At 39.6% G+C, this 26,320-nt stretch overlaps 1 protein-coding gene across 1 annotated transcript in view; it reads left to right on the forward strand.

Moving 5' to 3' along the window:
• The window catches only part of ADGRL4 (adhesion G protein-coupled receptor L4), a 73,381-nt gene that overhangs the window by 17,871 nt on the left and 29,190 nt on the right, over positions 1 to 26,320 (forward strand). The window contains exon 3 of the mRNA XM_074151800.1: positions 22,583 to 22,735. Within this exon, the coding sequence (XP_074007901.1) occupies positions 22,583 to 22,735 (153 nt within the window). The remainder of the gene's footprint in view (positions 1 to 22,582; positions 22,736 to 26,320) is intronic.

Below are 26,320 nucleotides of genomic sequence, written 5' to 3' on the forward strand. Positions count from 1 at the left end.
CCTGGCACTTGGCCTTGTTGAACCTCACACCATAGGTGTGTACATAGCATGTACCCAGAAAAAAATCTTAGAAAATTACAGACGTTGAAGTTTATTGAGACTAGAAAATGTGAGTGAAGCCTTTTCTGGGATCTTTTGGGGAAATGTTATAATTAATAATTATGTCCTAGATGTTTTTGTTGTTAGATCTCTGCTCCAGCCTTTGACAGACCAGACGTAAACTGCTTTTGGCCAGCCTGTCAGTGGGCTCCCATTATTATCAGTTGGGACATAAAACCCTCCCTCACGTATTCGTTTAAGTAAATCTGGTCACTGACTCTTCCCATTCCCATCCTCCCTGCTTTTCCTCTATATAATATATCTGTTCTGATTGGTGTTAACAGCATCTAGTAATTTAGTATCATCTGTGAATTTAATTCTCAGGCTGTTCATCTCTTTTTCCAGAGCATTAATAAATATGTAAAATAAAACTGGGCTTAACACCAACTCCTGTGGCAACCCAACTGGATACCTCTTCACAGCTCAGCGCAGTACTGTTTGTCATGAGTCATTATCCTTTGTTTACATTCCTTCAGCCAGTTTTCAATCCACATGACAGCACTCTTATCCAAGACATTATAAATGATTTTTCTAATAAGATTTTGTGAGCCACTGTATCAAATGCTATACTACAGCCCAGATGTATTGCAGCCACTCTGTTCCTTCCGTACACTAACCCAGAAAATAGTGAAGAAGCAATTACATTTGTCTGGCATGATCTGTTCTTTGAAAATACAAACTACTTATTTGTCATGGTTCCCCTGTTGTTCCAGATTATTTTTACACTCATAAAATTTATTTTCCATTATTTTAGAAGAGATTGAGAGCAATCATACCGGAAGATAACCACAGCTTCGCACTCTCTCTCTTCTTCTTTTCCTTGGAAGACCAGCAATTGCTGAGATTCACATGTATGGTTTTAGGGCAAAGAGGTCAGCATATCCCAGATGCCTATGCTTCAGCAATGGCGCGTCACATGCAAGGAGTACCAATAGAGTACAAGGAATGGCAGAGATGGGACTAGCTATAACTAGCTATAATCTAGGCAATACAATCAGAGAGGAACGACAGAAAGGCATGGCTGCTAGGAGGTGGAGGATGAGACTGTCACGATGATGTGAACAAAAGAGAGGAGCAGGGGAAGTCAAAGACAGTCTCAAAACTGGGAAGCGATTTGACGAGGGAATCCTGGAGCTGTTGGGTCTAGGGGAGGATCCCTAAAATGTCATTCACTCAGTGATTTTGTCTGGTGCTGTTCAAACCAGGAGCCGTGCCTTGCTCTCTTTCGTAGTAATTCTTGTGCTGCTGTTTGCATTGCATGCCATGGGGCTTTGGAAAACAATTTTAAAAATAATCCAGTTTCTCTGTATGAATTCAGATGTAGGCATCTTGTTTGTGCACTGGGCAGTTTGTATCCGTAGCCCACCTCTTCTCATGCCACCTGGGCCATGTGGATTATTGGGGACAGGAGCTTTTGCTGTTGTAACACCATGTTTGTGGCTTGTCCCCTACTCAAAATGGAAATTCACAGACAGACCTCACACTGGCTTAACCTGGGAACTGCAGGATCACACTGAGGATCAAATCCTCTTTGCGGAGGGATTACATTTCCTGCCAAGTATGTGACATGGTTCAGTTTCAAGCACGTACAGAATAAATCTGTGACAAGACAGACATTTAACATTGGCTTAGTAACCAGGATTGTCATGGGAGAGAGCTCTCAGCATCCGATCTAGCAAGATCTTCTGGTCAATGTCTGCATGACCTTGGGATCCACCCCTCTAAAATAAATTTCTAGGGATGGCGCCCAATGAAGCTTTAATGCTAATTTATATACACTGCACAAGTGTGGATCTGTACAGTTAAATTATACTGGGGGATGACCTCCAAGAAGTCACTTCTAAAGAAACTAGCTTTCCTTTCTGCCAGCTCTTGTCACTGCTCTAAAAATCTTCACTGTCTTTGCATCTCTTACCCATGCTTATCCTTGGACTTTAAAATGCATTCATCAAAGAGATAACCGGTCTCATTTTGTATATCACTACGGATTATCCTGTGAAAACAATGCTACTGAAAATATGTGATGGCTAACTTGTAAGGAATGTGTGGACATTTTGTACGTATGACAAAAATTTCAGTCCAGCTCCTGGAAAAAAACCGACATAAACTTGCTCAAGAGATTCCTGTTTCTTGCAGTGCTGAGTGCCTGCTCTGGGAGCTCCCAAAAGCGAAACTTCCTGAGCTGGGGACAATCAGAGGCAGCTACTGTCACTTCCATCCTGGAAACTAACTGCCAATGCAGTTAATACCCTGCTCAGACTACTCACTAAGGAAAGTATGTGTAATAACCTAATGAGATTTTTTCCTTGTGCAGCTATGCAAAAACAAAGGAGGAAAATAAAAAACGGGAAAAAAACATAAGGAAGTTTTAAACTGGTTACAACAGCCTTAAATATTTTGCACCACCTTCCTCCTGTGGAATTAAAGAATGTTTAAAGCAGACTAACTTGGGGTACGTCAGCATGGCTTTATGATCCCAGGATCCAACCCATACTTCAAGATTGCACCGATTGGAATGCTGCTTTCATGAATAAAATAATGCAGGATAAAGTGTTGTTTATGATTTCTTTTCTCAGTAGATTAGCTATGTACATCTTGTAACAGTCTGGCTTTGTGGAATATCAAGCACGGCAAGAGACCTGTTAGAAAATGAATTACATTATCTAGCCAAAGCAATATCAGAAATGTCCTGGAGTCTACCCTATCTTAATGTTGATTTAAAATCATATATTCATATTACCTTTTTATGTCTAGTAAAGCAATGTGATGGAGCCTTTCTTTTGCCAAAGTTGTATTATCCCATTTCTCTGAGTTAGGTAAACTGTAATGTGTCTGCTTTACAGATGGGTAAACTTAGCATAAAGAGAGGGAAGCCATTGTTTTCAGTCGAGAATGCCTAAATGTAAGCACTTTCATCTATATTGGCCATACATAGTGGTAGCAGTTATGAAAATGAGCCTCTTTCCATTCATTTATATGACAGATTATTTTACTTTAAACAATTCTTGGATAAAATACATTAGGCATCCCTAGGGCAGGCACCTGAAATCAAGACTCCTGCATGAAGAAGCTACTGGCCCAGCTGGAGAGATGTGCTCAGCATGATTGAATTGCTTTTGCCAACTGGAATAGCTTTAGTAGGAGGGATGGGGTGCCATTTCTGCTCGGGTACTGCCTGCAGCTGGGTGATTATGGTGCTTTTTTAGGACAACCTTCAAACTCCTGCATGCTAAAACACTGCTGATGAAGAGGACATTGCCACTACCTCTTCTCTTTCTTCTTTTCTTCTTCCTCTCTGTGAATAAAAGTGGCTGCAGCTGTGTTGAGGACAGTGCAGGTCCCCCTACAGGTTTTAGGCATATTACGTTTATAGGACCCCATCCCATTGGCAAAAAGTTCCCAGTGAAATTGAGGCATCGCTAAAAAATAGAGACTGGGCTGCTTATTGCTGGCAGGGTCAAGACAGTCCCAAGTGTAAAAAGGAGCACAACACAGGTACTTGTCAAAGTTCTGCTTTTGGTGCCAAAATCCTTTTGTCAAGTTATAACTAAAGAAGTAGCCAAGGAGCAAGGAATTAGAGTACCCCAGTCAGTAGCCAGTCATCTCCAGCTGGCATTTTGATAAACGTTGTATAAATTATAGTATAGTATAAGTTATAGGCATATAAATTATGACTTCTAGTATGGGATACAGACCTGCTGGGGGTTTTAGCCTGCATATATGGCATAGCCAACATACTGTTTCCATCATTTTAATAACCTTTATAGAGCAGGTGGCTGATGCTGTTAATGCTGCTATCATTTTTCTTTCCTAGTGTGATTTGCTGTGATGACAGTTCCATCGTTTCATTTTGAGTATTTAAGGCTATTAGGAAGCATTTTTAGGCATTCATCTAGTATAGGTAGTTTCAAGCATGCCTAAAGCATATAAGGAGTCACCCGCTTTCACACTGCATATTTCTAAATAAGTATATGACATGTTCTGTTTCTGTGGAAAAACTATGGACAAGATCACCAGCTGTGATAAACTGTCTAGCTTAATTTAGTTAGATGGAGTTATGCCCTTATGTTCCAGATGGGGATCAAGCCCAGCATCTTACAATTGCAAAGATTTCAAAGATGTGAAACATTTCTAAGATCATTGAAATCTATATTTTGCATTTCAAAGATAAAATACAGAAACCAATATGTCATCAAACCATTTAATTTTCTTCCAAGTTTGAGAGTAAATTGACATGAGATCAGCAATTGGCAGGAGAACAAATGAAACATATTGAAAGAGCCAATTTGCTAGTACCAAGGGAGGCAGATGTGTCAGTTTTACATCTGCTCAAGCAAAGTCCTTGTTGCTGGTTTTTCCCCTCCTCCTTTTAAAAAATATTTCATTATCTAAAGGTTTAATTATTAGATAATTGAATAATCCTTTATAAGTGACCAAGGAGCACTCTGTTCATTGAAGAGTCCCTTTCATCACTGTGCTGTGATTCTAGCAGTTGCAGTTCGTTTGTGGAAGTTTCTGATTTTTTCCCAGAACTCGTCACACCTGACACACACCAGATTTCAATTGCAGCTGAGTAGTTTCCTGGGCCCCAATACTCCAGATGCCAATTTACTACCTCTTTCTTGAACTAGCTATTAAAAGGGAAGGAAGTGGAAACAGCACTGAGATTTCCACTGACAGTCTGCTTCAGGATATAGGCAGGCATCATGGCGATGAGTAGCAGAAGGAAAAAAAAAAAAAAAAAGCAGACAAGGGTAAGTGCTTCCATGTTTTTAAATGCAGACAGCAAGGTGGGACCCTTACATAGTTACTGTCTCTATGAAGCAGGTAGGCAGGCATGAACTGAGTCTGTCAATAAGTGTTAGTCAGAGCTGTGAGTCTGAAGTGTGGCACTAGCTGTTTTTTGAAGGACCACGTATAGGTAATTAAATGAGTAATTCTCTGCCCTTGACTTTTCCAGTAATAATTTGCTAGTCTTTATTATCTTTATTGTCAGTTTATCATCTGTCAAATTCTTGTGAGGAGGATTTTTGAAATGCATCAACAGTGAGGTAGCACAATTATGTAATTCTTAATATTTTATTAATTTTCAAGAGGTCTGATATGTTGTGTGTCATGGGTGTGTATGAAAAATTGGAAAACCAAAGAATTTCTTAAGAGAAGTAGTAGGACTGTTGGATTTGCAGAAGCTTTGTTGCCAAGTTGTATATCTGTGAATCAAATCTCATGTATGTATGTATGTATCCTACAAATAAGGAAACTGGAAACATAGAAATAGGTGATTTTCTCTTTTTTTAAACTAGATGTCTTCTGTTGCTAGGAGCTTGATACTTGAGTTTTGTTTTGTCTTGTATAAGCTTTGAGTATTAGAGTTGTTAATGTGAGTTCAGGAGTTAAAGCTTTAAGTAAAAAATACTGAATATTGGAAAAGTAATAGTTTCATATATTGAAGGCGCTTCTAAAGCACTATAGCCTTGAGGTGCCCATTGATGCTCAAAATAGGCTATCACAAGCTTCTTTTTTGGCAGTGATTTCTAACTTAAATTCCATGCAAGATAACTTTTTCCACAAAAGAAACTTTTCTGTAGGGAAGGGTTTGGTCTGCTTGAGAGACATGTTACTCAGTTACTGAAAGGAGGGTATCCATTGACTGGGCTGGAGCACCTCCCCTCTGTGATTCCAGGCCATCCCCAGTGCCTACCAAGGGGAACACCACAGGGCTTAGAAACAAGCGCGTGAACAAGTGGTTCCCAGTAACAGGACAAGGGGTAATGGGCACAAGCTGGAACATAGGAAGTTCCACTCAAATATGAGGAAGAACTTCTTTACGGTGAGGATGACAGAGCACTGGAACAGGCTGCCCAGGGAGGTTGTGGAGTCCCCTTCTCTGGAGATCTTCAAGACCCGCCTGGATGCAGTCCCGAGTAATGTGCTCTAGGCAATCCTGCTTTAGCAGGGGAGTTGGACTAGATGATCTCTAGAAGGTCCCTTCCAACTCCAACAATTCTGTGATTCTGTGAAATGTGTAACTTCCCTGCAATACCAAAAGCGTATTCAAGGTTAAATCTCCCCACCACTTGAATCCGTGACAGAATTTCCTTTTTAGCTTTGCTTGTTAGTGGGGAAATAAGGTACCTTTCTTGCACCACCCTTCACCCAAAGTAAAAACATTCTGGAGAGCAGTGCCTGAAAGGGAGTTTCAGTTTGTTTCATTTCTTAGGATTCATTGTTTGGTGTATACTTAACCAAACAGGATCAAGGTGCCAAATTAGTTCATATTGCTACCAAAGCACATGTGGTCTTTAGGAGTTTGGATCTGTTTGGTTTAAATCAAAACAGATAAGGTAGAAGAAAGGATTTTGTAGATGGGCAACTGAGACAAAGGCAAGTTAAGTGATTCCCCAGACTTTCACCCACAGTCTATAGGAAAGTCAATAAATGAATATGAAACCTGTAAGTCTCTCAAGGTCACCTCTCCAAGGGTGCATCCAGCTCACAACCTCTAATTGTGTAGGTGGCTTCAGGAGCATGGATGGAGGTGGAAAATCAAGGAAGGATACTACTGTGTAAAGGAAGGAGCAGGATCTGCCTTCCAGGAGAAGAAAGAGAAACACAGCTGGAAAAATATGGCAGAACCCACCTCTTTTTATCTGGGAATTACTGGGGGAGGATGAGTGTCGTTATGTCAGGGCTGTTGGATTCAGCACTAATGAAAAGGCCTCTCAAGTCTCTAGAGGCATATTGTGTGTGTAACTATGAAGGTCAACAGAGATGCCTGTGTTTGCTAGAACAGTTTACACTTGCCTCCTTTGCCCTTGGTTAGCAGGGGCAATCTCTTGCTGAGTAGCCACCAGAGATGAGATTTCCTGTGTGCTGATGACTTCTAATTGTGTTGTTCCCATTATCATCCCAACATCCCTCAGCAGAAATTGGTATGCTACAGCCACAGCCCTGCTGACATAAAAGATGTGGACAGTACTTGTCATGCAGTCCTTTGGAGAGTCTACAGCCCTTCCCTGTGCTTCGTATAGATGGGAAGTCTTCAGTAGCAGCTGGCAAATGTTGAATTATTAAATTGTGTCTACAGCACTTCATATAATTATTGCCCAAGTGATAGTACAGTGAGATAAGCCTGGTGTCGACAAGCAGACTTTTCCACCTTTAGAGTTTGGTTAACAGGCTTGCTGTTTTGAAATTCAAGAAAAGTCCACTCTGTCAGGAAGGATTTAAATAGAAAATTAAATGGGTTTGCATATTGCTCTGCATGATAGATTTTTTTGTTAGCCTTCAAAGTCTGCATGATCTAACCAAGCATGTGGAAGTAAGATACATATTTCTGAGTGCTGTAATAGTTGTAGTTATTGTGGGGAAGCATTAAATATAAGCAGTTACCCCAAATGTTATTTTAATCCACTAAATATTCTCTACATTAATAATACTGTATGTGGAAGCAGGAGAACAGGGATGGTTGAAGTAATTTTTGGGTGGAATCTCAACTGGCTGCCCATTCAGAGGGAATTTACTCTCTGATCTTTTTCTTCCTCAAGGAAACAAATGTAGACAAGAGAGATGACTCCACAATTATGTCTTGACTAGAAATTACTGCGGCAGAAACTGTTTGCTTTTCCCACCTCTTTCTGATACAGTGCAATTAGTACACTGCTTGCCTTTTTCTGCGAGATGTTTGTAGGCAGTGTTATTGTGAAGGAACATAAGCTGCCACCGCAGTCGTTCTTTAAACATGCAGTTGAAAAAGACAGCTCTGCTATGGTGACAGAAAACATCAAAGCAACAAAACACACTATTTTATCTGATGGGGGTAACAATATCTCAGCTAATAAAATGGCTGTCATCCCTGCCCATTGTATAGATAAGGAAGCTGAGGACGTTTGAATGCTCTTTGTTGATACGCCAAGTTGCAATTATCCTATGACAGAGCCCTTCTGGGCTATGATTGATGAAATATTTTGAGGGGGAAAGCGCTTCAATAAGAGAATTTCATTGGATTTGATGATGACACCGCTCACACAATGGTTGGCAAAAACAAAAACATTTTAAGTAGAACTATGAAAACACGGCCTCATTTAATCTGCCTGGGATGTCCTTGCCACATTCACTTATTTGTATTGTATGTTGGATGTAAACAAGTATAATTCTGAAGTTCTTGTGTTGACCTTTTCTGGCATTGAGATCAAAGTACTGTCTGCAGTAAAGATGAGAAGACTTTAAAGACTTCAGTGGTTTGTCAGAGTGTATGGTATGTTTAAACATAAAATAACACAACAGTGCAGCCTTTGGCTAAAACAGGCACCAAATGAAGTTCAAAGAAATTTTTTGCTCTTCAAGAAACCCATCATTATCTTGCAGTTTAATGGCCTAAAAGTGGACCTGGTTCGAAAACAATTTTTCCTTCTTTCCTGGGCCTTACCTCACAGAGTGACCCTACTGCTTGCTTCTAACAGATGTTACATGATGTCACCAGTCAATAGGAAAGGGATGCCCTTTCCTCACTCAAATTCCTGGGTGCATTTGAGGACTGGTAAAGCCCTCCTCTGAACAATAGTCAGTGCTCGGCAAAGTATCAGCCAATCCAAAGCATGTCAATACCCTTTTTGCAACAGCGCGTGCTGCTGTCCCATCCCAAACATGGCCTTTTCCCTGGCTTCAGCCGTCACCTATCCCAGATCTTTTAGTGTGTCTCTGTACGAGATCCTGGAGGTTGAATTTATGGTGCCTGATCTGGAGCCAAGGCAGCTGGAGTAAGAATTTAAGCTGTAATCCAGTATTTTCATATTTAACAGCTTGACCATTTGAAAATAAATGTCTTTTAAACACTATTTTTCTCTGTGCATAGTCTGTATTTAGATTTGAAATGTAAACCCACTCCACTTGACTGAATAAACAAAAATGTTTAATGCTTACTATAGCATAAAGTTTGCAACAAATCTGAGCACAGAGAACCTATCCCAACAAACTATTCTGGGATCTTGATTGAGCTGGGACTTTTGGAGCAAAACTAAGGATATCCTATAGAACTGCCTGTGCTGGTACATCCAGAGATGGGTGCAGAGGACAAAAGGCAGTGGCTTTTTTTAATGAACAAAACATTTGATACATGATGTAATAGTTTTCCTGGATTAAAAATAAAGTAACAGTCTCTGGTTTCTTCACTGAAACACTTTCGGAAAAAAAGAACATTGCAGCACTTCTCCACATATCTAATAAATTACCCAATTTTCAGGGATGCTTAAAATGCAGTAGAAATCTACCCAATGCTTCTGCAAGTTCAGATTATTTGATAACCAAGATGGTTATCTTGATTATGTTTGCTTGAACTTAGATTTAGGTACTTAATTTGAGAGGTTTATTTCAATAAATGAAGAGAAGCGATGTTCCTTTCTCTCTTTTTTTCTTTTTTTTTTCTTTTTTTTTTTTTTAAGTGATTTGCTTGGGCAACAAGTTTTTAGCATTTCCAACTGAGAACTTTGCAGCTGAGTAGCACTTAGAAAAGCACTAGTGAAGGTTTCTGCAGTGCCTCCATCTCCGGCAGATGCCCAGCATGGCAGTCTGTGGAAATCCATTATGTTTTACATGTCTTTTTTCAGTACCTTATGACAATCCTTCTTTTCTGTGGCTTCTGCCTTCTTAGTATGTAAATTATAACCCTCACTTTAATCAGCGGCAGCAGTGTTTTCTCTGTGTTTTGTAATTCAGACTTCGTCTCCAAGTGTCTGCTGAGCTGACACAGTGCAGTACTGGATAAACCAAGTCAAGCAAAAGCAAGCAGTGCGGCTCTGCAGCACAGTGCTATGTCCAGGCTAATAGAGACTCTGTTTAAAGGGCTAACTAATTAGCTAGGCTAGAGAATGGCACTAACATAGCATCACTGCTTGTGGTACGACCTGCCTCTCAGCTCTGCACAGCCCTCCACTGTGGTGTACAGGCATATCTCCACCTGCCAAAAGATACATAACATTTATACAACACATCTACACTCTCCTGCCTGTCAGTACTCCCAGGCATAAAATGCACATAATAACACTTTATGTGGCAGGTTTTATTATGGTAGGCAAACTTGAAAGTGTTTCCAGTTCTGACTTGTGCCGCATTTTAACATTATTCCCTGTTATAAGTATTACTTCTGTCCAAACTGCAGATATGTTTTTAATGGAACTTTTATATTTTTGCCTGCTAAGTGTGTTTCATATATTTGGGATAAAGTCCTTAGCCCCTGTATCTAAGAATAAACACTCGCGCTAGAAAATGACAAAGTTATGTAGACAACAATGATTATGAATAAACTAAATATTTCAACCTAGCATGTAATAACTATTGAAGAGCAGAGTTGCTGGTGTAGTCAGCAAGAGGAAAGTCACTTTAGATTAAATTAGGGTGCTATATACTCCCCTCACACTCAAAATTCATTAAGGAACCTGAGCGGGTTAACTCATTCTGCCATTTGATGTGGAGCTAAAGTTTTTCAGATTGTATGCCTTAGCTCTTTCTGAACCTTTGTTTCTATCAAGACCATTTGGTATGAGGAGACCACAAGCTGTATCACTTCAAAACTGTAGGGTTCAGGAGGGAGAGATGAAAGAGGAAGCTGGCCTTTAGAGCAGTCTGTTTTTTGAAAGAGGTTGCTCCAGAAAGGAGAAGGGCTGCATATTTTTAAATTGAGCAAATTCCACTAAGATGATATTTGGCTATTATACAGGAAAATGACTGTGATTACCTAGAAGTCAGCAACCCTTTGACTGAGCCTGAGCAGTACCATAGACCTAACTTCTGAGTTTTATAACCTCTAATTCCACTTGCATCGTTATATTTATCTTTAATTCGTATCAGAAGAAAGGAAGGGGAGATACTCAAGCCCTATATGTTTTTATTGTGACTTTCGTTATCAGAAATGAACCACTGGGATCGTTCTGTAAGAATACGACTGTCAGTACTTAAGAGATTTTCACCATGGAGTTAAATACTTACAGCATTGACAGTAGCTGGAAATACTTCAGTGGTTATTGTTGAAGTCATTAGTCTAGCTGAAGTAATGCTGGCATGTTTTCCCTCTGGGTAGAATTCCTCAGTCTAATTGTCTCCTCCTTGCCAGACCATATTTGATATCTTCAGGTTTGGAGACTGGATGTTTTCCAGTAATTAATGGTTTTTCTCAGTTATAGATTAAAATTATTTCCTTTTGTGAATTAGTCTATTATCCAGTAGTGAAGCTATTGAATTCCAGAGCACTTAGATGGGATAACTTACAAATAGACCTAATATAAAAAACACACGGTCACCAAGCCACGTGAAAGCTATGTGGGCCACTGTAGAAGATGCTTGGTTCACATGTAATTTTTGACAAGAATGAAACAGTACTGACTTTAAAAAAAAATAAAAAATTAAAAAGTCTATTATTTGCTATTGGTGTTATCTTCTAATCTCCTAACCTTAATGGTCTGAAGTTGCAGCAGGGGAGGTTTAGATTAGGTATTAGGAAGAATTACTTTACTGAGAGAGTGGTCAGGCACTGGAACAGCCTGCCCAGGGAGGTGGTGGAGTCGCCATCCCTGGAGGTATTTAAGAAACGTGTAGACATGGCACTTCAGGGCATGCTCTAGTGCCCGAGATTGTTGGTTTGTGTCTGTTTGTGGGTGGGGTGGGGTGTGGTTGTGGGCGTTTGGTTTGGTTTTGGTGTTGGTGTTCTGGGATTTTTTAGGTGTGGGGTTTTTTGGGGGGTTTTTTGTTTGTTTGTTTTTGTTGGGTTTTGGGGTTTTTTGTTGGTTGGACTCGATGATCTCAAAGGTCCCATCCAACCAAAAATATTCTGTGATTAACTTAGAACAATATAGGTCCATGTATTTCATAGACTAGCATTAGGTCACCTCATCTAACCTCCTGAATAGTACTGGCAATCAAATTTCATCAAGCTACTCGTCTTGAGTACTGTAACTTGAATTTGACAAAAGTACATCGTGAACTCAATGTCTCTGATGCCCAGACTAGACTGTTTAAAGTACTTTGTCCACTCAGAGCATAATTAGCCTGTGGTTTCAGAAATCAATGAATACTGTTCCACAATGGAAAAAAAAAATAGTTTCTCCTGTAGTCACTGTTTTATGGCCTTCCATGTTATGTGAGCTATTACTTCTCTCAAAGCAATTTTTACCACATCTTTTTATTGTATTCTGCTTTCTAAATCCAAAATGGAACATAATACAGATCTCAAAGCTAAAAGCAAAAAATGTTTTTAATACTATTTCAGATATGTTACAGCAAATTATTTTTCAAAGGGCAAAACTTATTGAAGATAATGTAGTACAATGATACCTGCACTTCATAATGGAACACCTATTTTGAAGTAGCAGATTCAAAAGCATGAAGAGACACTTCTAGTTAAACATTGATGAGCCTGGTTTTCCTTTTTACATATGGATCTATCCTTGTTGCCCAAATAAGGGCTTCCTACTAAAGCTCTTGAACACTGTTCGATCATGATTTAGCAAAAACCTTTTTGGTGGATTGCAGTTTTTCTTTTCCCTTGCAAAAATGCTGCTAAAGTAGTAAATGTAAACTGACAGAGTTTAGCTCCCCAGTGCCAGGAAGGTAGTCTGGGAATGCGAGACATAGGAACTGATGTTCATCCTGACTTCCAGTCTTGTGTTTCACTTGCTGTTAGATGGGGAGTTGTCGAAGAAGCCAGAGAGATCACGACCTCTGAGTGATGGCCCTTGTGTAACTGGCTGTAGGAGACATCCATCTAGTAGCTGGGGGTTAGATGTGGACAGAGTAGTCCTGATATGGTTGTACTGCCTTTCTTTAGATGCATTTAACATCTGTTGGATACAGTTCAGACGGATCCCAAGATTTGGCACATGGTAGCGTGCAATCTCTTTGCAGCTACTGGGGAGCTATTTCCTCTACAAAAAGACAGTTACAGATTCAGCTGTAATATGCAAAAGGAAGTTTGGATTTAGACAAATACTGCAATGTGTCATACAGAGTTCATGTATTTTGGTTCAGGAAGTTCTGCAAACAGAGTTTTCTGAAATTAATGTTGGAAATAACAAAAAACTAGATGCGTTGGGAATTGAACAACAAATTTGAGTCTTATTTTGCTGAATGCTATTATGCAGTGTCTACTGGAGTATTGGGGGAATATCTGTATGTAGCATAAATAAATCATGGCATTTATTTATATAAATTGAAGAAAGGGTTAAACAATGTAATCAGAATTTCAGCCTCACATTCTGATACATCTTCTTTCATGGTGCCAATTTTATGCCAGCATTATGGTAAATGGAAAATGCAATGGGAAGTGTGCAAGAAATTACAATGCAGATATTGTGTGGCTATAGGTTGTTTGGTGTTTGTTTGGTGTTGTGGATTATTTTTTTTTCTTTTGCTCTTTTTATACAGTTCTATTTGCAGTGCTGAAACAGAACTCCTACCTGGGCTGCCTGTTCAGTTCTTCAGGGAGTGTAGTCATCCACTGGCAAATCCCTCTCAGTAAGGGACCGCTGTGTCCTTTAAGGAAAATATTCTGATTGTGTATGTGCTGTTTTACTTTGCAGTTAAAGGATGAGTTTCAGTGAAAACAAGCAAGTTAACAACATAAGCAACAGCTGGATTGGGAATGATGTAATTTAATAACATGAAAGTTTCTAAATCCCTCTGCAGGTAGCACTGAGAAAAATATTGACACCTGCACACTGCTGGCAATTTGAATCCAGCATTACCCCATTCAGCTGCACTTCACTTTGGTTTAATTCTGTGTTTTTGAAGGAGGCAAATCAAGAAACTGATGATGCATCTCAATTGTGTTCTGTCTAATCCTTGAGTAGCAAGCTTGATGCGGGGTGTCTGCAAGGATGTTGAGGTTGCTATCTTGGTAATTATATCTGTGTGGGTTAAGGAAAGGAAGAATAACGTCGTCTTCATTCTTGACTTCTGCTCTTGGCAGATTTTGCCCCTTACCTTCTATAAAAGCACAGAAGCAGGTTAATGGGAGTCATTCCTTGGACTTCAGTGAGTTTGAGGTCAGGTTCTGTTATGGAAACAGACTTTTCACACGCTTAAACCAAGCATGAGCATGTTGTTGTTCTGTTCACTCAGAAGTAAATGCAGAAACAGTCCTGTTGTTTCAGAGTCTTCCACTAGAAGGAGCGATGGAGCAGGTCATCGATGAGGGAAAAGGTTCCTCAGAAACAGTCTGAGAGGTACCTGAGCTTGCCCTTTAGTTCATGTGTTTAGTTCACCCATCTGCCTGCTCCAGGGAGGGATTCAGCGGCTGGATCTTAATATCTGGCTCCTGAACGTATAATATGAGCCATCCCAAACAAATGACAGTCAATAGTTCCCGTCAACTTTCTGTTTTTTGTTTTGAAATTTGGGAAAGTGCTGCCTGGAAGTTTTTCTTCCCCTTGAATCAAACTGTTTGCTAAGCTGTTTTACTTCTGTCTTATCTCTTGCTTGGGACCAACAGGTTTATATTTGAGTGGTGGTGGTTCATTCGTTCACATCCTGTCAGATGGGAGCCTTGGGTTGCTTGAGTTTACAGTACAGCTAACCAGGAGCCGTGCATGACTGGAACTGAAAATGGGATTATTGTTTTATCCCCTCCTATTCACTCTATAATCCAGTCTTCCAGGGAATTCATCCAGTGGCCACTCCTCAGCTCCAAAGCCAGCCTGAGAACTCCAGCAGACCATCTTCATCCTGTTTTTTTCTTTTCCATTTTGCTGTCTCTGACATTACTCTGCTACAGTCTCTCTCCTTCTTTAGCTTTGCATTTTAACAGCTTATCAGGCCAGGTGCTCAGCTGGTGAATTAATGCCAGGTTCCTGGGAGGAAGGCAGAAGGGGAGCCTGGAGTGCTCCAGGTGAAAGGAGGGTCACGGTCTGCTTTGCCAAAGAGTGAGTGGCAGCTTCTGGTCCCTTGTGCCTGAGCTGTAATGTGGGTTATGCTCTTTACCTGCACCCCTGACAGCTGCCCTGACACCCCGTTCACCACATCAGCAGGAGATGCCTGACCAGCTCTGAGTTTTGCCTGTAAACGAAGGGGCGAGTCTTCATATCACCCACAGGTCTTCGTGATCTGGTCAGGGAAGGGGTGTCAGCCAGACAATAAATAAGGAGTTTTGGAGTTTGGACACCCAAACTGAAGTTCCTCACTTGCAGCTGCACGGCTCTGAAGCTTTCTTGCTGAGTCTCTGCTGGTCAGTGCAGCTCTAAGGTCTCCTCTGGGGTGAGCGGTGGGGCCTGTTGCTGCTGCCTGCAGTGCAAAGCCCTGCTCTCCAGAGGAGCAGAGGAGGCAGTCCTGAGGGAAAGGTTGGGCAGGGCCACTCAACAGCTGTTTGTTCCCTCTTTCCCTCTCTTGCGCTAATATGAGCATCCTGTTCCTTTTTATTCTCAAATTCCTGCAGATGCTTGTCTGGATAAATGGTTTGTTTCCAGTCAAGGACCAGCACTTTTAAAGATTCCACACACACCCCCCTTATTCTTCACATATGAGTGATCACAAATTATAGATTTTCTTTTTTTGATACTTCACAAGTGTTGAAAAGGCAGGTTGTTCTGTGTGGCTAAACAGACGACAATTTCATCACTGGCACTTACCCAATAATAAATGCTTTTCATATTTAATTTGTAATGTCTGAAAATACCAGCAAGAGATGAGGGGAAGCAGTTTAGATAATACATTAACTTCTCCAAACCTTCTCTGAAGGTTCTGAGAAACTCAACCTGAGTGTGTTTGGAGTATGTAGGAATGTGTCTTTCCTTCTTCTTTTAGACTGTTTCGCTCTGTTCATCTAAACTGGGACTAAGGGAATTTTTTGTTGTGATGCCCTTTAGTTAAGCCAGACATGAAAGAACTGCTGATTCAAAATCATCTCTGCATTATACACATAGGCTGTGAAGAACGTGAGAGAAAAATATGTTTGCTAAACTAAGAACTTTTTAGGAGTTCAGCTAGCTGCAGAGCCATCAAGTTCAAACTAGTTAAAAACTCCTGGCAAACTATAAAAACATTTCAAGAGGGCATTGTGAAAAGCTCTTGCAAGGAGGTAGAGAGTTATGAAATTTTAGCAAGACAGAGCTTGCAGTGGCAAGATTTCCTATGCAGCAACTGCATGGTCCCCTGCCCCAGTGTAGGACAAAGACGAATCGGGCCCATTATGAAAGCAATTCATATTTAAATGAGATTTCCAGCCCAGTTCTGCAGTCTCAAGTGGTTTTTCTAAGCATCTGCTCTTTCATGCTGATTTAGACCAAACTTGAATGCTGAATCTTTGGAGAATCATAAACAAATTGTGTTAAATTACCATTAATGGAAACACATCACAAGGAAAGAAAGGCAAGGTTGTTAATGGCATTGCTGTTCTTAACTCAGGCTGTGATGGCAGTAGACACACAGTCCTGCAGCACAGAAGTAATGTATGTAAGATCACCCACTGTTCTGAGACCTCCAGACAAGCTAAGCACAGCAGGGTGAGTAGCACTGGAATTTGTTTTACAGGAAGCCTTTCATTTCCTTGCTTTTGAGGGGTTAAGTGAGGCACTTCAAGTACTGTTCTCCCGTGAGGGTTACACTAGGGAAGGGTAGTCTTAGTTTCCCCCAGGGGCTCCATAGCAGCTTTGGCAGCAGAGGCTGCTGTTGAAAGAGAACAGCCGGATGCAATGAATCAGTGTATTCCCCAGCCACCCTGGCTGCGTTTCCTGCCTACCCAGTGCTGTCCACTTTTCAGACTACTGTGTCCGATACTGGTCCCCAGCCCTGTGCTGTCACTGCTGTTCTTGATAGACTAGTATGCCCCAGAGGCCTCCAACCTTGGTTTCAAAAGGCCTGGATTGGGGCAAAATTAATTGTTGATGATTTAATTGCTGCTTTTTATGTCGTCTGGGGAATGCACCGAAGAGAATGTGAATGTTTTGCAGTATACAGTAATGGCCTCGGTATGAGTGGCTTGTGGACCTTAGTAACATCAAGCGTTCATTAAACTTAAGAAAATTACACCATCATGCCTGTGTTTGTTCAGGTGTGGCTTTGTGGAAACTCAGGTTATCAAACTCAAGCTCTGGTCAGGAGTTCCTAATTCATTAAAATTCTTCTCTGGAATGTTGAGGTGTCAAAAGCGTTCACCTGCAACACTGAGATTTCTGCTGCCTGGGAAGCCTGTTGCCTCTCTGGCCAGCCAAACTGGCCAATCCAGGTCAGATCCCAAAAAGTATCCTGGCCATAGCATAGATTACCCTGTGTGGGGAGCCAGGACTATGGTCCCTGCCAAAGAAGTAGAGGAACAAGAGCCTTGGCAAAAGGACCCAGTAGAAAGCTTTGGAAGATGTAGGCCTAACTGACAGATTTTGATCCAAGACTTTGGGAATTTCAGCTCTTCTGGAGAAGAGCCAGGAGCATGGAAGTCAAGGCATGAGGCCACAGGCTGTGCAGCTCCAGGGCAAGATTTCCATGTGGTGGGCTCTCAGCTAGCAAGCTCTTTCAGCCATGGGCCATCCCACCACAGGAGTCCTCTGGCTGGCTGTCACCAGTGACCAAACTTGAAGTTCAACATTGCTAGTTTTCCAGTCAGGTCACTTACCAATTAATAAAGGCCATCAGCCTGACTGATATCAGGTCAGGGAGCCCAGAATATATTCTATAATACAAAGTTTTGCTTCTACAAAAATCTCATTTTGCATGGATTGGTGGGGACTGAATAGGCACAAATCACTCTGTTTAACTTGGGTCGTTTCAACCTTGTTTGTTACTTGAAGTGAATGGAGAAAAGTTCACTTCAAAATTTACAAAAAGGAAAAACAAAATCAACCAAACTTCTGTGTGATTGCGGATCAATATGACAAGTTTCACCCCAAAGTTAACTCTTCATATTATATGTCATCATATCATCAAAAAAGTCTATCATGGGGATTTGCTCAGTGCAATGGAAACCCTTCAAAGCTGTTTTGATAAATCTGCTGCCATAAGACTTTCCTTCATGATATTTTTCATGTAAAATATGTAAAAGGTATTACAAAAATCTTATATCTCATGCTTGTCACAATAGTAACAAATTATTTCATTTTGTAGCTGTAGTTGCTCTGGCATTTTCCTATTGTAGATTATAATTTTATAACCCCCAGTATTAAAACAGGATATATGACAAGGTAAAACTTGCACTTTAGAAAGTATATGGAGTATGACAGAATATGATGTTTTTTTCTGAAAATCTTATAAGATTCCTCTAGCTTCCAACTGCATCATGGCCCTGAAATCCAAAAATCATTCTTCCTTTTTGTATTTCATATATTTTAAAATTTCTAAAATAATTGAATGTTCTTTATACAAAAAATGTATTATATCAATCTTAAACAAAATTCATATATGTTTTACTTAACAATGAACAATCTTACCTGATGTAAGAGAGTGATTGTTCAAACACTGGATCCAATTCATAGCCCTCTATGACAGGGGAAGGCTTCTATCAATGCCAAAATTTCTGAGTGGGGCTACTCAATCCTAAACCAATGGTGTTCTCATATTAATGAACACACGCAGTTTTAATACAGAATTACCATCCTCAATTAAAATTGAGTTTAAAAGGGGCATATCAGCTTTTCAGATGTTTTTTCTTGCTTTTGAAGATCCTTATGCATTTTCAAGAGACTAGTAGAGGAATTATTACATGCAGCTAGTAGCTCATTCCCTCTGACCATAATTACATTTATGTACAGTAAAATACATGGTACTTTTAAAATGGAGAATCAGTTTTATTTTACAGCTGTATCATGTAAGCATCCTACCAATATTCAGGTGCACACATAAACATTCCTGCATCCATCCATCTTTGCATTATTTAACACAAATTTCCTAGGAAACTCTATAACCTTCCTCACATTGGATTGCTCTAAAATCTTATCATTAAAAATCACATACCATAGATCTGTCATGTAAAAAACCAACAACCAAAAAACCCCAACCTGCTTCCTCACCATGCCTCCCCAAAACCCTCACTTCCCAAAGGAGTTCAGCTCTTCTGCAAATGTTTTGTGTATCAAACAGACCTGAATGGATTAATAGGACTTAGCCACAATAATTAAACTTGTCGTTTGGCCAATCTTGTTTCTAAAAGTATCCCATTTTTTCATCGGCTACTGGAAAAAAAAAAAAAGAAAAAAAAAAATCTTTAAAGGAATGTGCGTCCCTGAAATACTGCCTGTAGTGTTCAATGGGTATTTGTGTCAGCAATGAATGCATGTGATATAACTAAATTAGGTAGCAACAAATCAGGTGGATTATACGCCTGCAGTCCTTTAAAGTATCCTCTCTGTATAGACAGAAAATTTCCTTAAGGCAAACCAAAAAAAACCCACCAATACACACACAAAAAGAACCCAACCGTTTTTCCATCTATAAATTCTGTTGTTTTTTTTCTCACGTCTTTTAAATCACAAATCCAATAATATTATAAATCATGTAAAATTTGGAAAATTTGGAAGCTCCTGGGCTTCACATTGAACTGCTGTCTAAAAAAAAAATTCAAATTGTTTATACAGAAAACTAGAAGATATTTTAGTCCATCATTTTTGATCTTGTAAAATATTTTGTATTAAATTAGGCAGATTATTTAAATACATCTAGTCAAACTGTGTATTAAACTCCTTGTTTCTCAAAAACTTCTTCCTTGCTTGTCTTTCACATTAACCCAGTATTTTTCCATAGTGAGCACCACCCTGGGCCTACTTACGTCAGTGACTTTTATGCCATTAATTTCAATGGAAGCAGGATGCGGTCCAGTAAATTATCCCCCAGCATGGTCTGCTCAGTATTACATTAGACCATGGGAATAGTGAAAAGAAAATTCCTTATGAATTTAACTCTTTAAAATATCCATTCTTGTGTGTGCAATGTAAGTTGCTGCTATTCTTCTTCGATGTTCTAAAGGTTTCCAAAATTATCAGAAAATGTTCTCCCAATAGGGAAGCCTTCTAAGGCAATATAGTCACCAGTAAACCCCTTACAGGCATCCTAAATATTGAGGAAAAATACCAATAGTCCGGTAGAGTTAATTAGGCAGAATGTATTGGTGACAACTGCATGAGTCATCTTAATATTGCTTATAAACTGTTTGGACCAACTGAAAAACTTAGTAGTACTGGATTTTGAAGACTATAGTTGAGGTCCTAGAAAACAAATCCAAAAGAAAAGTTCTTGTATGTAGCCCATAGCTTTTCTCTTATCAGGTCTGTTATTTCTCTACTTTGAATGAAGTCCTGCAGTGGTCAGTGTCCCTCTACTTCTCATCTTCTGTGACTACTATCCTATGAGCTTTTCAAAGTCAGCACATTGTTTTCTAGGATCTATTATACTTTCCCAAGACCCAGTTAACTTGGCAGCTGAAATAGGGTAGTCCACTTCTTTTGGTCATGACAAAGGTCTCAGGATCTGGGAGCAAACTGGCACTATAAAAGAGCCAGAGACATACAGAAATTATATTCAAACAAGTGGACGTTGCTACTGAGACCTGTAAAGTATTCTCAGGCCTGGTCTCAGCAATGCCACATGCCAAACTAGTTTTTTTTCATATTCTCATGCCTAGTTTTTGAACTTGGATTAACATTGCATTTATTCATCCCTATCATAATTTCACTTTAACTAATTTGGTTTTATTTTGGCATTCTTTAAGTGAGATCCAAATCGTACACCTCTGCTGTATTCTCATGAATACCAAAGCTGTAGAACAAATATTGTTGACGTATGTTGGCAAAATGCTTTTATACTTAGATTTCTCATTAAATTGCATTCCATTTTAGTTGTAATGAGCATAATCCATTTGATACTGTTGACAAAAATTCCCCTGAGGAAAGCTGCAGTTCTGAATTGATATTTGCATCTGTGAGTCAACTGAGTAACATTCAAAATCATGTCAGACTTCAAATCTGAAAAATGTCCTTTTCCAACATTATTCTAGGGGTTGTCACTAAGTTATATTGCAGAAATGTATTCCTGCAACGCTTTACAGCTCTTGGTGTACTTTAATCTTGCCAAGTCCCTAGCTTACATGACACTTTACTTATCTGTACCCTATCTCTGTAAACACCTTATGAGAACACTGACCATCAGGAAGCAGAAGCACCTTTCTGAAACTCATCCCTGGGCATCTTTTCTGAAATCATATTTCTTCTCCCTGTCACGCTCCTTAATCGTTCCTCTTCTGCAATAAATTGTTATTTCTCTCCCTGTTAGAATTCTTTCCTGTCATTCATCATGTTATGAGTACCTTTTGCTTGAGAACAGGAACAAAATCCCAGCAGACTTCAGGAAGCCTTTAACTCTTTTCCTTTCTCACCATGTAGAAAATAGAGAACTTCACTCAGTGTCATCTTCTTTGGGAGAGTTTCGTTGATTTGTTTGTTTCAGAGCCTTGGGGTGCTTTGGGAGAAATGGGCTATTTGGAAGGATGGAATTATCAGTATTGTGAATTAATCTGTTTCATAAGTAGAGTGTTTGGATAAGGAAGCTTTTGAACTTTTTCTCAAGTTTGGTCTGAAAATTATTTAGTAGACAACAGGGATCTTGGAAGATTCTGGGGAGGAAACAATTTTATTGAGTCATTGCGGAAGATCAACTATACAGTTCAAAGCATGAGTTTATGATTTTATTTGATCTTTGATCAAGCTAGCTGCATCCCCATGCTCACAATGATAGCACATGCCAAGACTCCACAGAGAGGAAGTAATCTTAAAACTTGTGTATATAGTTCCCTTTTCATGTGTCAATGGGGGCATGGATTAGCCCTGTAAAATAGATCATGTAATTTTGCAAGTACAAAACTGGTGACTTGCACAGCAATTGCTAAGAAGTAAAGATCAATCCATGAATCTTGTTCACCTGTTTAAGATCTTTGGGATAACTAAGAAAAAATAATATACTTGAAGACTCAGGTCAGTTCTTAGGACAAACTTTTTAAGTCTGTTGTCTGGGACTGCTGAGGAATACCACAGAAGGTCTTCAAAAACAGGCCAGAAAAAAAACCTGTCAGTTTAGCTATATTATTAGGGAACAAAATGGACAATTTTTTTATATCCTTTTGAGCTCTGTTTTCTATGATGCTAAATTTCCAGGTGCATCCTCGGGGTGACTCTCCACCTGTAGATTTTTGGGCAGCAAAAAATGTTATCAAATACAACCATGGCAGAACATGTACTTGTCTCAATCCTTTATTCCAAATGAATATCCAATTAAGCCTTTCACTTCAGTATCCCACTGGTTTTCTCATTTGTTGACTCACACAGGATGAGGACAGAAGAGTGCTGCTGAACACCTGATTACATCCTTGGCAATGGGACAACTACATAGACAAACACCAAGAGTGCCAGCTCAGCATTCGAAACTTACATAAATAAAATACTAGAGACCAAATTAAGCTTTTACTTTACTGTTTTCTTCAGTTGGCAAATGCAAATATATTTCTCCATAATTTATGTCTTGACAGATGATAATGAATGTGAAAACGCTACTCAGCCTTGCGGAGAGCATGCCAATTGCACAAACACGGTGGGAAGTTATTTCTGCATGTGTGCGCCTGGTTTCAAATCCAGCAATGGTCAACAAACTTTTGTACCTAATGATGGAACCTCCTGCATGGGTAAGTTATTAATGTCTGCCAGCTAGCTTTACACTGTCACTCTTCTCTTACTGCTTCTGTTAATTACAGAAATCCAGCAAAATGCTTTCAGATTTGTGATGTTTGGTGCCTGGATATAAAGTTCCCACAATTTGGACTATTACAGACTTAATACTCCAGTTCAAGCCCACACTTCTCACTGATAACTCAGCAGCTGCTATTGCTTTCAGTAACACTTCAATCTTGACTCTGCTCACAATATTTTTAATCCACGTCACAGTTTCAGACAATGAGTATGTAGCTAAGGTAACACAGAAATCCCCAATCCACCCAATTATGCCCACACTTCACTGATCTGTGAGCAAGGTGTTCATATTCTTAAAACAAAGCAGAGTGACAAAGTATTCTGCATTCAGGTCACTCGGGACCAACCAAAATTCCTATACATTTGACCTGCTATTCCCCAAATATCTTCTGTTTGGGGGCTTTGGTTGAGATATTTTTGGTAATTTTTCAAATCTGATCAAAAGCAATGAGCAAGATCAATATCTCCTGTGCTATCCATCAGCCTCTGTTTCTGCAGCAGTTGGATGGAACATGTTCAAGATTACAGGGGAGGAAAAGTCCTCTGGAAAAACAGTATTTCTGAACAACTATGCAATCCTTTAGGATTTCCTTTGAATGGAAGAACTTAACTACTCTTTTTTTCAAACTCCTGGTAATTTTCTCTGTATGTTGCCACAGTCGCCAGGGAATGGGAAAACGAGAAATAAATCTATTGCCCTTTACACCTTTATGCTGACTGTGTCTCATTCTAGATATGTCTCCTGTGAGCTTGTGAGTGCTGACAACCTCTCTTCTTACTGCTCTTAATATCAGCAGAATGGCTGCATATTAAGCCAGAAAGTGATCTAATCAACATTTCTTGCTCATTGCTCACATCCATCTAAAAGAGCTCTGCTTTATCCAGCCACTATGAATTGTTAAATTAGCTGGGACTGAGACTGTTAGCACATTGAGCTCTAAATATTCTCACAGTTTCTGGTCCAGGCTTTGATTTTTATGTTATGACGTTTCCTCAACTTCAGAAGTTTTGTCTTCAAAGTTATTTCTCTGATTGTTCTTGTGTCACTTTAGCTTTTTACCATTAGCTTGCTAATGTGTTTGGGTTTTTTTATGCCCTCTTTACTGGGCAGACTGATCTTTTTTTTATCCTCTACTGGGGGCTAGTTCACCACTTTTCTTCTGCTTTTTGCAAATCCATATGGGAGGAGTTGAGAGCTTCCAAAACTCACACAGAAATAAAGAATTACCTGTGGGCACCTTTTCTCATTAAACAAGTGTACCAATTACTTTACCAAGCAGTGAGTCCTAAAGACAACCTTTTGATCCACAATTAATTTTCTACTTTATCTGTCAGGGAAACCATAATAGGATATTTTGTACCCAATGGATCTGCTGCTACAGGTAGTAGATACAACTTACACACAAGCAGCCGATAGTCGTGTATTCAGGGTGTACTCTACTCAGCTGAAGCAAACACCAAAGTTGTCATTGTACATACAGTGCAAGTTATCCAGTACAAATTGGGGAACAGATCTACCAAATGTCTATCCTACCCAAGTTTATAGGGCCCCAAAATGTTTTCAGATTCTGCAAAGCCTTATGTTTTCTTTATAATATTTGTGCATAATGTATGTGGCAGTACCTTTAAAAATACGGTAGTTGAATTTTGAAGAATATGCCATTATGCAACCTATTTGTTTATGTCATCAAACCTATCTGGAGTTCCCAGCAAGTGTGGTACATCTCCCTCTGTGTGTGAGTCCATTTCAATGCATGTGTGTTCCTCTCCTCTTTGGATGCTATACTAAACTTCTGAATACAAAGTGATTATAACTCTCAAGGTAGTGGATCAAAAGAAAACTTGGGACGCCAACTTTGGGAAATGTCAGTTCACCCTTAATCCAACCAGAATGTTGAGTTTTGAGTTGAGGGTCAGCAGTACTTCATCCAGGCAGAGTTGGTGAAAAGACAATGAAACATGCAGATAGAGGAGGAACTAGAGGGTAGGGAGGGAGAAAAAGTGAAGGAGAAAGGAAATGGGGAAGAAAAAAAGAGGAATGGAGAGATGTGATTTTTTTGAAGATGGTATTTTTCTGCTGTCCTGAATGTGAGCTATTAAAATCTATTTACTGTGTAAAAGCAATGCTTTTTCCTTAGACTTCACATTTTATTGAATGTTCAGCTGCAGATAAAAAGGAGAAATATAAACCTACTTTTTCACTCCAGTCAACAGAGTAAAAACGTGAAAATGGCCATCTGTAAAATGAAAGTGACATCTGTGCCACTCTGCCTTTTCCAGGAACATGCTATTACTTTTCTTCAGGTATTTTTTGAGACCACTGGGAAGGCACCCATTCTCCATCACATACTTTTCTGTGACAGGGGAGTTGTGCAGTAGATGGGATATAACATTATGCCACATTGCTAACTTTTTTTTTACCTGTACCATTCGTAGGCTTTTTCATTTCTACTTTGTGTGTGCTGCTGCCTTCCACAGTATGGAGACACAGGGAGGGAACATCTAGTCCTTTGCAATTGGACTTTTCAATCACTTGCTAGCTACTAATAAGCAGAAAGTATAATGTAGACATCAAGCTGTCTTGACTGACTGGTGAAGAATCAAAGCGATGTAGGTACAATCCAGTAATTGGCAAGACTGAACATAATAACTGTTCTCAGTACTTTTAATTTAATTGGAATTTCCTTGCCTGCTGCAGCAAATGAGGAGTGACAAAGCACAGAAATAAAATAAAAGGTTATACATCTATTTTCACACTAGCCTAAGTAGTGTTGGTGATATTATTTTTCTGATCGGAGCTATTATAAAAGCTTCAAAGTTCAAGTCCAGGATTTGTTTTGAATATTTACTAAAAGGCCAGGGTTTTTTGCAGAGCTATGGCAAATGCTCTTCTGTTTAAAAAGCTGCTGTTCTTCAACCTTTGCTCAGGAATGTTGTCTGTGAAGACTGCTCACACAAGCCTTGGCAGCCCAGTCCTGCTCCCATAGTAGATCAAGGAAGACAGTTTGAGATCTTCGCCCCAAAGCTCCAGTAAAATTGGATTGCTGAAAGCACTGACAAGCTGTTGTCCGTGTGTGGTCCAACAATTGCACATTTGCTTAAAAAGGCATAACTACAAAATATAAAGAAACAAAAACCTACAGCTACTGCACACAGTAATTTCAAAGCAGGAACTTAAAAGCAGCATTCTTGCAACTGTCACAAATTGTTGGCTGCCCCTGACAATCTCATTGATTTAAAAGGGATACGAAGCTGATTAGTACCTTGCAAGATCAGGCATATTGCCTTTTAATTTTGTCGTCCAGGAGATATTTTTCTCCAGGAAACAGTAAATTAGATAGGCGTGATATGGACTCATTCCATATGGGCAACTCAACTGCAGAAAGTCTATTTGCATATACTCAACAGGGTGTCTCTATCAGACTTTAAATAGCCACCCTGTTGCCAGAGATGTGCTTTGGTGCTTGAGTTTCTGTTGCTGTTTTGGGTAATCCGGACTTCTCATTAAAATCTCCATTACA

Source organism: Numenius arquata, chromosome 8 (assembly GCF_964106895.1).
Source record: "Numenius arquata chromosome 8, bNumArq3.hap1.1, whole genome shotgun sequence".
Classification (NCBI taxonomy): domain Eukaryota; kingdom Metazoa; phylum Chordata; class Aves; order Charadriiformes; family Scolopacidae; genus Numenius; species Numenius arquata.